Genomic DNA, 15,280 nt, shown 5'->3' with positions numbered 1-15,280 from the left:
TTTACACAGCTCCCCTGTATGCAACATAATTTCATTCGTGTCATTCATTCAACGATCATTTATACATGTATACACATCTTTCTAGGAGAAAAGAAAAAAGCATTTATTAAGTGCTTACTAGGCACTGTTAAACGCTTTCCAAATATTATCTCATTTTATCCTCACAACAACCCTGGGAGGTAAGCGCTATCACTGTCCCCATTTTACAGTTGAGGAAAATGAGGCAGATAGATGTTAAGTGACTTTCCCAGGGTCACACAGTTAGAACATGTCTGAGGCTGGATATGAACTCAGGTCTTGCTGACTCTAAGTATAGCATTCTATCCACTGAGACACCTCGTTGCCCCTAAAATTACTAGACTATAATCTATAGATAGGCATTTTAGAGACCTTCTGCTCCAGTTCCTTTGTTTTGTGGATGAGAAAATGGAAGCTTAGAGAACTTCAGTGACTTCTCCAAGGTTACGTGGTTGAGGAACAGTGCTGGGATTCAGAGCCAGGTTCTCTGCTTCCAAATCCAGGGCTCTCCCTGCTGTATGATACTGCTGATTCCATGCATTCTTCCTTGCATGTAGTAGGCACTTAATTATTGCTATTGATCACTTCTGAGTGATCTTCCCTCTCTTCCATATCTTACATTGTATAGTTCTATTAACTTAGTTGCTGCTGCTGTGGTTTTCTTCTTAAAAAAAAAAAGGAGGGGGGGATTTTATCTTCCTATAGTTCTTCTGAGTGGAGTTTTGCTGATTCAACCTGAGCAAACAAAAACAAAGTTCATCCTCTTCTGTATTTTGGGGAGTTTGGGGCAAATATCAAGAAAGACTTAAAATTGACTGACCCAAAACCAGACCAAAAATGGAATTGGCTCTTTCTTTCCTTGTGGATAGGTTTTATTAATTCATTATAGTGGGATCTTGACACCTAGGTATATCACCTTGGTTAAGACTAAACAGCAATTAGAGTTAAGGATGTGGGTTCATTACCTGAACAATCCAATTAGTATTTCACAAAGAAATGCTTAATTCTATGGATATGCCCTCCCCCCCATTCTGTCTAACCTTCTGGCAAAGGTAGGTCATGTGTAACAAAGTTTGTTGAAGAGAGTGTGGATTGATCAAAGTAAATCCATTACCACTACTACACAAATAGCTATGTCTTGCCACTAGGGGTCAGGTCAGTATAATTTTCATATTTTAAGCACAGCATTGTTCTCACAATACTTTTTCTCCAAAATGATTCAGGAATTCAACTAAATGCTTCTAAGTGTGGCCAGAGGCCCCTGGGATATTAGGTGTGAATTTCAGAAAGCTGAAAACAATAAGAAAATAAATAGAATGAGACACATGAATCAAGAAAAATAGAGCCTTTTTACCAAGGGCCTTCCTTCTCTATGGTGACTTGTGAGTCTGAGGTATTTAAAACAAGTTCCACCGGTTTTATGTCATTGCAACACCTCCTGTTTCTATTGTCTCCTTTCCATTTAAGTGGTTATAAAACCCCAAATATGGCACCCATCTGTTCATTCCCATGGGTGTCACTGCTTGTGAAAGGTCAGTTTGGAGTTCCCGTTGCATGATGCCTGGTGCATTGCATGATTGCCCTCGGTGTGTACAGTGAGTGCTAGGGGTCCTCGATGATACAGAAAGACAAAAGAGAGGGTAATGCATCCTATAGATGGATTATCATTATCTAGGGGCTCTGCCACTGACAAGAGAAGAGATCTGGGTAACGCTTTTCTTTTCAGGATGACTTTTAAGGATTTCAAAGTCCACTTTGACAAAGTAGAGATCTGCAATCTCACTCCTGATGCCCTGGAGGAAGATGCCCTTCACAAATGGAAAGTGACAGTCCATCAAGGGAGCTGGGTCCGGGGATCCACGGCTGGAGGATGCCGTAATTTCCTAGGTCAGTGGTCTGCCCTCCCGCCCTCTTTTCTTGTGCTTTGGAGGTTCAGCCCTTCAATCCAGGGGCAGAGTCAGAGGCATCTGAGAACCATAAGGGGTCATCTGCGAGGCAAGACTGAGGCTGGTATCATGGCGGAGGCCATTCCATTGAAGCTGGAGAACATGGATTTATGATTAAGTGGGAGAAATCAGAGACTGAGTGAGTAATTAGGGAAGAGTTGTACACGGAGGCTTCCGGACAAGAGCAGAGTCTCTTTCATCTGTCCTTTTCTTTCCATTAACACCACAATCACTTTAGTTGACTTAATCACCTCTCACCAGGACTGTTATAATGAAGACCTAACTGATCTCCAGCCTCTAATACGTCCCCTTCCACTGCCCAGATGCCAAATTGATATTCCCAAAGCACTGGTCTGACCCTGTTATGTTCTTGCCCCTCAAATTGCAGCAACTCCCTGTTACCTCTAGGTCAGAGGATAAAATGCACATTCCTTTATTCAGTATTGAAAGTTTTTCATAATCTGATTCTATTGTGCCTTAGTAGGCTTATTTCCCATTACTTTCCTTCACACACTAAGTTCTGGCCAAACTGGATCACGTGCTCTTCCTCATAAACAAGATTCTATCTCCTGTCTCCATCTCTTTGCACTGGCTGTCCCTCATTGCTGGAATGTATTCCCTCTTCACCCTCTTACAAGCCCATGTTGTTGTTCAGTTGTGTCCAACTCTCCATGACTCCATTTGGGGTTTTCTTGGCAAATCTAATGGAGTGGTTTGACATTTCCTTCTCCAGATCATTTTACAGATGAGGAAACTGAGGCAAACAGGGTTAAGTGACTTGCCCAGGGTCACACAGCTAGGCAGTGTCTGAAGCCAGATTTGAACTCAGGAAGAGGCATCTTTCTGACTCTAGGCCCAGCATTCTGTGCACTATGGCGCCACCTAGTTGCCCTTTAGAAGCCCTAGTTTCCTGTAAAGCCCAGCTTAGCTGTTTACCACCTATACAAGACTTTTTCTGATTCCTCTCTTGCATGCTAGTACCTTCCCTACTCCTTCCCAAATACTTTGCATTAATTTTGCATCTGCTTATATGTAAACTGTTGCTTCCCCTGATAGAATGTAAGCCCCTTAAGGACAGGGATTATCTCATTTTTGTCAGCATCCCTAGTACCTGGCCCAAGGGTTGGCACGTAGCAGGTACTTCATAAAGCCTTGTTGATTCATTGGAGAGAGGCCAGAAAGAAGAAAGGGGAGGAGGGTGTTTAGCACACTAGAGGAAGAGGGTATATGGAATTTAGAATAGTGCTTCTAAGTGCTTCAGAGGAAGAAGAAAAGAAAGGACCAGCAAAATGGAATGTTGGAGGAGCGCACAGGAAACAGGCCTAGAGGGCAGAATAGAGGGCACAGAAGACAGTGAGATGGATAGAGTGGAGTGGAGATGGAGTCAGATGTGGGACAAATGATATTAGGACTCTTTGTTCTTTTGTTTTGCTCAAGGGGAAAACAATTTTTCTATCTGTCAAATGGCAGACACCTTCTGGACCAACCCGCAGATCAAATTGTCTCTGACTGAGAAAGATGACGATGGGCAAGAGGAATGCACTTTCATTGTAGCCCTTATGCAAAAGGACAGAAGGAAACTCAAGAAATTTGGAGCTGATTTGCTGACTATTGGATATGCTATTTACCAGGCAAGTTCTGCCCAGGTTCCAAAGGCTGACCAATGGTAATGATTTACTGTAGTTGTTATGCCAACTCATGACACTGTCTTCTTGGGCTTGGAGGATACAATCAATCTGCATCAGTCGAGAATATGTCTCCCCGTGAAATCATGATTCTTTTGAAAAACTGAAGTTTTATCCAAAATGCTCTTCACAAATGATTGCCCATTTTCTAAGTACCCATTGTCTAATAAACAGGTCTATGCACTAAATGTGGCATTGGGGCAGTGGGTAGACAGAGAAGACTTGACAAAATTGCCTTAAATTCCTTAGAGGAAAAGCTTAACAACTTATTTCATTACTTACTCATACAGATCCCAAAAGAGACTGTTCTCTCTACTTTCCCAAATCTTACTTCTGCAAATCAGGAGAGGGTCCAATAATTTGGGTCTTATACCATAGCTTTCTCTCAGTCTTTCCCTAATGTATAATCTAAACTGCTAACTGCAAAGTAATATCAACTGGCATTTCATTATTGGAGAAAGTATCTCATGAAAGATAAATGAAGCTTTTACTCACTTATACATTTAATTTGTTTTTTACACATTGACCCAGAGTATACCTACATGCTTTTTCTTTTAAAAAAATCATTTTAGGGTTACATATTATATTTTGGGGTGAACTATATTTGGACTAATACAGTAATTAACCAAGGCAATAAAGTAAGGTGGTAGTAATCTGTCTCTAGATGTAAATAAATGAGATGGAACAACTTGTGGTTCTCAAAGAATAAGCTTCAGGTCCTCATTTACTCTACAAGGGCTTCCCTGCAGGCTGATTGGAGTTTCCATGATCCTTAATTGTCAGTGACTTTGCTTTTATTTCTGATGATGATTAATAATTTACTTAGGATATTTCAGAAAAGTCAGACAACACCTCACTGCTATCTTGTCAGAGGCAGAATCCACTCATTCTCATTAAGCCTAACAAGTTCATTAGAATGTGAATTCCTTGAGCAGGAACCATGTTTTTACCTTTCTTTACTCCCAGCACTTTGCACAATGCCTGGCACAAAGTAAGAGTTTAAGAAATGTTGTAGATTGTTGACTTATTGACTAAGTGACAGATAATATTTGGAAGGTAGGTAAGAGAAGCTCAACAGGGTCTTTCACTCCAATAAAGTGGAAGCAATGAAAAGGGACAAGAAACCAGAATCAGTGACATGGAGATAGCCTTGAACAGGATGGAGCTGATAACATGCAGACATATGAGTGGGAAACCTTCTGTGCAAGGTTCCAAAGCACTCTAAATGGAGTTTGACGGGGGAGGCTTTTGGGGGGCAAGAGGATTCAGAAGTACACATGCTCAGATCATGTGAGTATCCCAAAGGTTAAACGTAATTCTATGCTATCCTTTAAGCAAATTCCCCTTTTCGGTTTCTATTTTAGAGCCCTGCCAAAGAGGAGCATCTCACCAAGGATTTTTTCAGATATCATGCTTCTCAGGCCAGGAGCAAAACATATATTAACCTAAGGGAAGTCTCTGAGAGATTCAAGCTGCCCCCCGGAGAATACATCCTGATTCCTACAACTTTTGAGCCACACCAGGAAGCCAATTTCTGCCTTCGAATCTTTTCAGAGAAGAAGGCCATTACCCAGTGAGTAACAAATTATTGCTATATTAATAACGAAAATATGAGCAGCTAGGTGGATAGAGCACTGAGCTTGGAATCAAGAAGACTCATCTTCATGAGTTCAAATCTGGCCTCAGATATTTACTAGCTGTGAGACCCTGGGCAAGTCACTTAACTGTTTGCCTCAGTTTCTCATCTGTAAAATGAGCTAGAGAAGGAAATGGCAAACCACTCCAGTATCTTCGCTGTGAAAATCCCAAATAGAGTCACAAAGAGTCTGACACAACTGAAAAACAACTGAACAACAACAATGATGATGATGATAATTGTAATCAAAATCATAATTAGCAACTTATGCACTAGGAACAAGAAATACAGAACATTCCCGGGGCAGGCAGCAGGAAAGAGGCCCTTGAATCAACTTTTAAAGATAATCCATGTGAAGGATGGATTGATAGCTTTCTTGTAGCTCCCTATTTGAACTAATTATTGAGAATCAGCCTCTATAAGGGGTAGAGAGCTGGCCTTGGAGTCAGGAAGAGCCAAGGTTCAGGTCTTTCTCTGAATTACATGAGATAGCATAATTAACGTACTATATAAATGATAGCTATTACTATGTATAGTGCTTCATAAATCTTAACGTGCCATATAATTGCTAGCTATTATAAATGCTACCTATTATTATATCAGCCATGTGACCCTGGGCCATTTAGAGCAACTCCCTCATTTTATAGATGAGGAAAGTAGACCCAAGTGACTTGCCCAGAGTAAATGTAAGAGGTATGATTTGAAGCCAGGTCCACTGACTTCATAATCAGCACTCTTTTTACTGTACTGGGAGTTATACCAATGAGCATCGGACCTGGAATCAGGAAGACTCATCTTCATGAGTTCAAATCCAGGCTCAGACACTTACTAGCTGTGTGGTGCTGGACAAGTAACTTAACCATGTTTGCCCTAGCTCCCCATCTGTAAAATGAGCTGGAGAAGGAAATGGCAAATCACTCCAGCATCTTTGCCCAGAAAACCCCAAAATGGAGGTCCAGAAACCATCATCATCACTATCTTTGCCATCATCATTTAGTTAGATGCTAAATTTGGTTGTTCCTAGCAACTGAAGGGGAAAAGAGTACTGTCAGCTTTCTAAATTTCAGAGTGCTGGGGCAAAGATATTGTGCTGCCTAAGCAAAATGATAGCATGTATAAGACTCATTAAGGTTTACTTATCCCTTTATTAGCTCAGTTAGCCCTGATAGCAACTCTGTGGTTAAGTCCCAGAACCAAGAAGCCATACTCTAAATCCACTTTTTATGATTCTGTTCCTATGGAAATCATCTTAGTTTCACAGGTAAGGGATTATCAGAGCAATGATAGTTCCTTTACCATGATTAACATGATTGTTGTTGTTATTGGTGGTGGTGGTTCTCCATGTTCAAAGAGAACCAATGACATCATGGGTGATGTCTTGACTTGTGCATGAATCAGATTTAAGTGAGGCAGAACAATTTGTTCCAACGGCCATGAAGGCAACTGTTACTTTGGGGTGTTTCACCAGTGGTGGAAACAGTGACGTGCAGCAGTATAAGCTTAAATTCTGCCTTCCTCCTAACCCTCCCACTCCAACCTTGTTCCAATAAACTTTGTGAAGGGTCTCCAATACACCACATCAAAAAACACTTTCACCAAATACCCTGAGGAGGGACGGTTCCTTCTTGGTGCCAACAGCAAAGCACTATGGGGATTGGTTTAATGATTTGTAGTAGTGGAGGTCCCAGAAGAATACTCCTGGGAATTCTCCCTGCAACTTCCTTCAGACCATTTAGGTGACAACCTAAGTTTATCTGATACCTGTCTTAGCAAGCACGTTTTGCTTCAATTGGCGGTTATGGAGGAGCTTCCTGTTTTGACCACTCACCCCTGTGACCTGGACCAATGATGACAGTAACTGACATTTGTAGTTTACAAGGCAGTTGTCATATTTTATCTCGCTTGATCCTCACAACCCTCTGAGGCAAGTTAGCCATGCATCTTATCCTCATTTTATAGATGTGGGACCTGAGTTTCAAAGAAGAGAAATAATTTTCCCACAGTCACACTGTTAATAAGTTTTAGAACTAGTACTCAAACATAGGACCTTTATACACTGTGTGACTTTGGTGGAAGTCCAGGTCTCAGTTTCCTCATCTGTACCATGAGTTATGTTGTAGTGTGATGAAAACAGAATCAGACTTTAGAATAGGGGACGATCTGGGTTTGAATCCTGCCTCCTGGCTGAACAACAGCAGAGAGAAGCTGGACCTGTGATTTCAATGGTAGAGGGAGCTCCAAGACACAAAAATTCCCTCTACCAATACAGCTTTCTCTGAAGTGCTTAGTCTTAGAAAGATGCCTAGAGCACCAAGGGAGTAAATGACTTGCCTAGAGGCCTGCTGCCATTATGTATAAGAGGCAGGGTTTGAACCCAGGCCATCCTCACTCCAAGGTCAGCTCTCCATTATCCACTACCATGTGCTGCCTCTCAGTGGCTGAGTGCCCATGGACAAATCATTAAATTTCTCTGAACCTCAGTTTCCTTACTTGTAAAGTGGGTATAATCATACCTAAGTAGCTGTATCACAGAGTAGTCTGAAGGACCAAATTGGGTAATGCATGCGAATTGCTATGTAAATTTCAGTTTTCATTATCTGCAAGATCATTTCCAGTGCTAAATCTTATGATCCTAAATCCAGAGCTATAATTCCAACATCATAGGCAAAGAAACAACCTAGTATAGAGGAGGATATCTCATTCACAGTTGGCTTACATTCCAGAGATCCATGCAAACAACAAAATGTCCATAAACATCTGGTTATTGGAGTCCCTTATGAATATTTTTAATGTTGTCTCTGTCTCCCTCCGAGACAACACAGACACACAGAAAGACAGACAGACAGAAGAAATGGAGACAGAGAAAGAGACAGAGAGAGAGACAAAAAGAGAGACAAAGACAGACAAAGGAACAGAGAGAGAGAGAGAGATGTGTGTGTGTGTGTGTGTGTGTGTGTCCTCTGCTCAGACTCTAGTTTATTCTCCAATGCCTTTTTCACTTTCCTCAAACAGACTGGAAGCAAATAGATAGCTAGACCTCAACAAATAAGCTAAAGTAAGTTATAGGCATAGATTTAGAGCCAGAAGAGACCTCAGAGATTAAGTAGTCCAAACTTTTCATATACAAATAAGGAAACTGAAGAAGAAATGACTTACCAAGGATCATCCAGGTGGTAAATGACAGGAGTAGAATTTGAATCCAAGTCTTTGCTCCAGGATCAATGTTCTTTCTATTGTACTCTGCTGCCTCTGGTATGTGAATAATTATGACATATATTCATATATCACTTTACATTTTGCAAAGAAATTTTCTTCAAAATGACTCTTTGATGGTAGACATACACGTATTATACCCATTTTGACAAATGAGGAAATTGAAGCTCATAGAAATACTGATAGTCATATAGCCACTAAGACTCATAACAGGACTCCACATTTTTCACCCCAAGCTCAATGCCCATGCAACTATTCCATACAGAAGTTCTTACGAAACCTTAGTAGTTTAATGTAATAAACAAATTTCTCATGTATCCCTTCTTGAAGTAGCAGAACCTCAAATAGGAAGGGCATGATGTTCTGGTAATCCATTGGTCCCAAGAATCCAAAACCTTCCAAAGATTGTTTGGGCCATAGCTATGCCCGTGATTGTGGTACAGTGGAAAGATCCCTGAAGGACTTCAATGACCTGGGGATTAGTTCCACCTCAACTAGCTGTGTAACTGTCAGTAAATTACTTCATCTCTTCAGACCTATTTCCTCATTAGAAAAATGGAGATCATTAGACCTGTTCTGATAACTTCACAGCTATTATAAAGATCAAATGAGATCATGGATGTAAAAAAGCTTCATAAATTGTAAAGGATTATACAAATTAAATGTATTAATACAAGCAAGAGCTTGTTGGCCCACAGCTAATCTATAGAACTCTTAGCCTCTCTCTTCCCAAAGTATCCAAAGACTTTGAAGAATGTGGCAAATGTTTAAAAGGAAGAGACCTTCTCAATGGGTCACAGTGCTGAAGGGAGTATGACGTAGCAGAGATAACTATTGCAATGGGTTATAATTAAATCAAGTGTTTTCTAATTCCACAGGGAAATAGATGGAAATATAGATATTGCCCTCCCAGAGGTAAGTCTTTAAAGTAGTATGTGTTTTTAAGGAGTTCTAGAACCCAGTTGATAATTGGGGGGAGGGGAGAATCAATCATGTGACTTTTAATCATGTGACTGGCTAATATTTTAATGTTAATACAGTGTCGTGTATAGAGCACTAGATCTAAAATCAGGAAGTCTTGGATTTCAGTCTCCCAACTGACATCTATTTATTAGCTATGTGGCCACTAAAATTCACATAATCACTCTGAATGGCATTTTTGCATCTACCCCCCCCTTTTTTTCATTTCATCAGGCTGTTTCCTCCTTTCTACCTTTATTCACAATTTCTTTAATGTTTTCAAGCCCCTTATTGGGATTGAAGAAAGGACATGTCCAGCCTCCATTGCTCCCACTTTTTTGTGCTTCTTTCTTCTAACCCCAATAAATTTAATAAGCAGGCCCATGAGAGAGATCACTGGAGTGTCAGAGAAGACCTATCACACCGTTCTGAAACCATTCCTCCAACACTTTCTGTTTGTCCTAACAGTACACCTGAAACTTTATTCTGAGTTGACTTTTCTGCTTCCATTCTAACACCACCAACCCCTTCCCAACCATGGGTACATCTGGAAGTAGCTGGAACAGGCTTGCACAACATATGGTCCAGGGGCCGCTTGGGAGGTCCACAAAAATGTAGAGGATATAAAAGAAAGTAAAGATATAATGTGTGCTTTGTCTGTGCCCCGCATAACCTGCCTTCCACTCATCACTATTGTGCCTGTTATGTAACTTGGCAGGTGGGTTGCCACTGCGCATTCTCTCCTGTTTGTCATGTGACCCACAGCAACAAACCATCATCAGTCTCTCTAGTCTGAGAAGAGCAATTTCATGATAAGTAAAAGTCTTAATAAGTGTAATTAATTGATATAATTGAAATTTCCCTTTTTAAAATACGGTTTTTTGCAAAATAGTTTAATCATTAATTATACCTTTACTTGGAAAGTGAGCTGCTAAAAACCTATCTGCAGCCTAAAGAAGTTTAGCCTGTTTTAATTTTGGCCCCTGCCTACTGCCAAGTTGTGCAGGTCTATATTAGAACGTCACCTGGTTGATTCAAGAGCCACATTCTCTACCAGCAGTCTAAATTGGGCAGCTCAGAATGAACTCTTTCTGTAAAAAGGATTTCAAACATATTTTTCCTAAATCTCAGAGTATACTTTTGTTTTTTTTCTAGCTGTCTAAACCAACTTCACCTAGCCAAGAAACCGAGGAAGATAAACAGTTCCGGGCACTGTTTGAACAGATTGCAGGAGAGGTAAAAGAGAACGAATATATTTAAATTCAAGCAAAAATAGCATGTATTTAGACTTCTAACCTGGGAAAAGAGTCATAGGATTGGATCACTTTTATTTCTTGCCCTGCTTTTAACATGGTAGGATTTGGAGGAGAAGGGCATTTTGCCTTTCTTTCCCAGTCTTCTTAGAAATTTCATTGGTAATAATACAATTTGTTAGCCTGAACCTTGACAGGAAGATTGTGAAGTTTAATGAATGTTGTAAAAGCAGGCACTGAGATAGATGACCAGGTGGCCACATGTATGGTGCTGTAATTTGAGAGGTTCTTATTTTAGCATGGTGTCAAACTGAAACAGAAATGGGGACAACTAATTTGTACGTAAGGATCCCTATGGGCCTCTAATTAACTTAGTTTTAAAATGTAATATTGATCTGACCAGCCACAGTCAGACACGCTGAACCTTGACTCCAACACAGTGATGTCATTTTGGTCCTCTTTGAGAACAAAGGACAACAACCAACCAACCATTTATGTTGTTAAATATTCCCAATTACATTTTAATCTAGTTTGGGCTGTGCTGTGGAGTGTTGGTGGTCACATGTAGGCTGTAGGCTGAATATTTGACACCTCTGCTACAAAAGACTCATCTAAAAGACTAAAATTATTTCTTACAATTATTTAACAGCAAAATTTATGCTGAAATTCCCATCCTAAGTATCATTTCTTTGGGCTAAGGCATTGTTTCTTCAGGAGGCCCCTGAAAAGGGTACAACTCATTATTCTATTAATACATTAGTAGGAATTAATCACTTAGTAAACTTCAAAAAGAAAAGCTCTATGGTATTGCCTAGTTTCTAAGAATTAACAAAACAATGAAAATTTTTAATATTCAAATGTGCTCAGTATGATTTCGTCTTTTTCTTTTCTTTTTTTTAAGCACAGGAAACACTTCAGAATCTTGTAAAGGCTACCAGGTCATTAAAGTGAAGGGTAGTTATTATTTGCTCTTTTATCTGTATCCTACTTCCCCCATTCTGTTGCCACGTCTCTTCCAGTTGCCTTGTGCCCTTATAATGGACACTGGCTGTTCATACCCTTCCCATACGTTCACACACACACAACTTTCATGAAAGTCCTCAAGGTATAATGCCTCATGCTTTGACTCCCTCCACGCTCCCTTTCCAATCTTAACTGTTCTCTCCCAGTCTCTCAGTTGAGAAGAATATCATCTTCTCAACTAGCTGTGATAGTAGTGCTTGTGACCTACTAAACAATTTATACTGGATGTTAATGACTAGTAACTACTTCATATGGTACCTCCCAAGGGAGACTGTCATTTTAAAATAAAGAAGCAGCTGTGATATAACAGAAAGAACAATGAAATTAGAGTCAAAAGACCTAGAAATGAAATTAGAGTCAAAAGATACCAGTTTTGGGTAAGGCCCTTAATCTGTTTCTCCATCTATAAAATGGGGAAATAATACCAGTATTGTCTACCTCACAGGGTTGTCATAAAAATCAAATAAGGTAAGTATGCAAAATCACTTTGAGAATTATAAAGCACTCTAAAAATGGCAATGTCTTAACCCCAAGGAATGAATTGCAAATAGTGGAATTGCAGATAACATTGCAGACAGATGAGAATTTTTTTTGTTTTTGTTTTTTGTGGGGTGCAGAAATAGGCCAGGCCTTCTTAATTTCCCTTAAATCAATTTCCATTCAATCAAAAGCTCTTAACTTTTCTGTACCTTTGACCCCCTTGGTAGTCTAGTGAAGTCAATGGCTCCTTTCTCAGAATAATGTTCTCAAATGCATAAAATAAAATACATAGAATTACAAAGGAAAATACTGTCATCAAAAAAAATTTTTTTAAATTCATGGTCAAAATTTACCTAGTCACGTGACCTTTGGTAAGTCGATTTCACTAGACCTCACTGAAAAAATGAGTGGGTTGAATCAGATGACCTTCTGAGGTCCCTATGAATTCTAACATTTTCTACTTAATCTTTGCGTTGAACTGGTCCTCTTTCAAAGAGATTTAATGTTCCACAAAATGATGAGGCCAGGAAAGTGCAAAGTGCTGAAGGGCCTAATTCTTCCATAGGGAGTAAGTAAAACTTGGCTCAGTAATTTAATATACTTGGGCCAAAGACATCTGGAATCTCTTTCCTTTAAACATAGAAGATGTTAAGGTCTGGGAAAAGCAATTGTCTCTATTTTCAACAGGACATGGAGGTAACTGCAGAAGAACTGGAATATGTTTTGAATGCTGTGCTACAAAAAAGTAAGTGTCCAAACCAGTCTCTTCTATTCCAGGATGCAATTAGCACAGGAATATTTATCACTGTGCCATGTTTTCTAATGTGTCTTTTTTTTAGTTTCACCTTTGCTCTCACTGTGTCCTTAGCTGTTTTCCCTGAGATTTTACACACATTTTTGAGATGTCCTGATGTGTACTTGCTCTTTTGTAATCTCAGGACTGAGTGGGGGATTTTGTTGTCATTTTTGTTTTGTGTGTGTTTGCAGAAAAGAACATTACATTCAAGAAGCTAAGTCTCATTTCCTGCAAAAACATCATTTCTCTAATGGATGTATCCTTTCAAATGCATAGGTAGAAATCAGTGTTTTTGTCCCTAAGCCCCTTCCTAGCTCTACAGGTACAAAGAAGAATGAGAGACAATGGTAGGCAATGGGAAAAGTGGTGACTTTGGGGCCAGAGGAGCTTGATCAGAACTCTGGGCCTGATATTTACTATTCATATGAGCATAGGAAATCTACTTGGCCTCTCCAGAACACAGTTTTCTCATCAGTAAAGTGATTCAGTGATCCCTAGAATCTATTGACACTCCAGATCTATGAGGACCATCTTTTTCCTGTTCTGAATTATGTCCAAGAGGTAACACAAGCAAAACCCACCCAGCATCCATCAGAAGTCATGTCCCAATAAAGCCACATGGAAGAATTTTGTAACCAATGGATCTCCAGAAATATTTATGGGACATATAAAAATATAAGTAGAGCAGCTAGATGGTGCAGTGGATAGAGCACCGGCCCTGGTTTCGGGAGGACTTGAGTTCAAATCCGGCCTCAGATACATAATACTCACTAGCTGTGTGATTCTGGGCAAGTCACTTAACCCCAATTGCCCTCACCAAATAAATAAATAAAAATATGAGTAGTTTGATGGGGGATCCCAGCTGGGGCCTGGGACCCTAAATGAGGTCATATCAAACAGGTTTATTTCCTTGTTCTTAAAGAATGAAAAAAAAATTACCTAGAAGAAGACAAAAAGATCATAGACGTGCAGGGAGAAAGGGGATGTTTTAAAATAAAATTTTAATGACATCCTTTGTTTTTATATTACCCATTTTTCTTGCTGTATATCTCTGACTTTAAAAAGACAAAGAGTTCTTTTACTACTTAAGAATACTGATAATAGGGGCAACTTGGTGGCACAGTGAATAGAGTTCTGGCCTTGGAATCAGGAGGACCTGAGTTCAAATCCAGCCTCAGATACTTAACACTTACTAGTTGTGTAACCCTGGGCAAGTCACTTAACCCCAATTGCCTCATGAAAAATACTGATAATAGGATCAGAGAACTTTTTTTTTAAAATGTGTTTTTTATAAAACTATTCTCCTATTTCCTCTTCTCTGATACAAAGGATTTTCTCTTAATTCTTAAAACTCTTGAAAACTTAAAAAAATTCTTAAAACTCTTAATTTCTTCACCCTGGGTTTCCACAGAGGAGTGCTCTTCCTCCCCATCATACCATTCCTTCTAAACAGACTACAAATTTGAAATTCCACAAGAGCCCTCTGACCTCGTGACCTCTGCTCATATTCTTTCTTGACACACGTTGTTACCTCCAGAACAATGGCAATGGAAAACTGGAGTTCAATGAATTCAAAGTATTCTGGAACAAGCTGAAGACATGGATAGTATGTAACTCCCATTATTGTGTGCTTGTGTGACACCTCACTATTTATTCCTGCTCTGGGGTTTTACTTCCCCACTGTAAATTTAAAGGGGCCAAGCAGCCCCTTTGGATAGTTATAGAGAAGAAATTATAACAAAATCAATTACTCCTTATAAGGGTGGGGGTGAAAGGAATCTCCTCTTAGAGAAAATTGTTCAGCTATTAATTATTTGAGGACATCAACATACCCTTACAGAAGATTTTCTCTTCCCAACCCCTACCTAAAGTCGTGACTACATCAAGTGAGAGGAAGAGTTGGCCATCACCCAGATAATATTATGAATGGTACCAGTTGGGTGCCATCTTTGAAAGAGCCAAAAGGTTAGCTTCTGTTGTAGAGGGGAGGATTTTGGTTCAATGTAAGCAAACACTCAGGGCAGCTGGTGGCATAGTGGGTGGGGCCTGGAGTCAGGCTTCCCAAATTCAAATCTAGCCTCAGACACTTACTAGCTGGGTGCCCCTGGGCAAATTACTTAACTCTTGTTTGCCTCAATTTACTCATCTGTAGAATGAGCTGGAGAAGGAAATGGCAAACCACTCCACTATCTTTGCCAAGAAAAGCCCAGATGGGGTCACAAAGAGTTGGGCATGACTAAAATGACTGAACCAAAGCAAACACATCCTGA

The 15,280-nt window shown here is 39.8% G+C and overlaps 1 protein-coding gene across 1 annotated transcript in view; it reads left to right on the top strand.

Moving 5' to 3' along the window:
* The window catches only part of LOC114049885 (calpain-9), a 69,342-nt gene that overhangs the window by 40,414 nt on the left and 13,648 nt on the right, over positions 1-15,280 (top strand). The window contains exons 9-16 of the mRNA XM_027871331.1: positions 1,745-1,905; positions 3,435-3,595; positions 5,014-5,222; positions 9,377-9,413; positions 10,614-10,694; positions 12,902-12,959; positions 13,202-13,266; positions 14,548-14,616. Of these exons, the coding sequence (XP_027727132.1) occupies positions 1,745-1,905; positions 3,435-3,595; positions 5,014-5,222; positions 9,377-9,413; positions 10,614-10,694; positions 12,902-12,959; positions 13,202-13,266; positions 14,548-14,616 (841 nt within the window). The remainder of the gene's footprint in view (positions 1-1,744; positions 1,906-3,434; positions 3,596-5,013; positions 5,223-9,376; positions 9,414-10,613; positions 10,695-12,901; positions 12,960-13,201; positions 13,267-14,547; positions 14,617-15,280) is intronic.

This window comes from Vombatus ursinus, unplaced genomic scaffold (assembly GCF_900497805.2).
Source record: "Vombatus ursinus unplaced genomic scaffold, bare-nosed wombat genome assembly UNPS02014798.1, whole genome shotgun sequence".
In the NCBI taxonomy this organism is placed as follows: domain Eukaryota; kingdom Metazoa; phylum Chordata; class Mammalia; order Diprotodontia; family Vombatidae; genus Vombatus; species Vombatus ursinus.
This window is presented reverse-complemented; position numbering and strand designations above follow the sequence as displayed.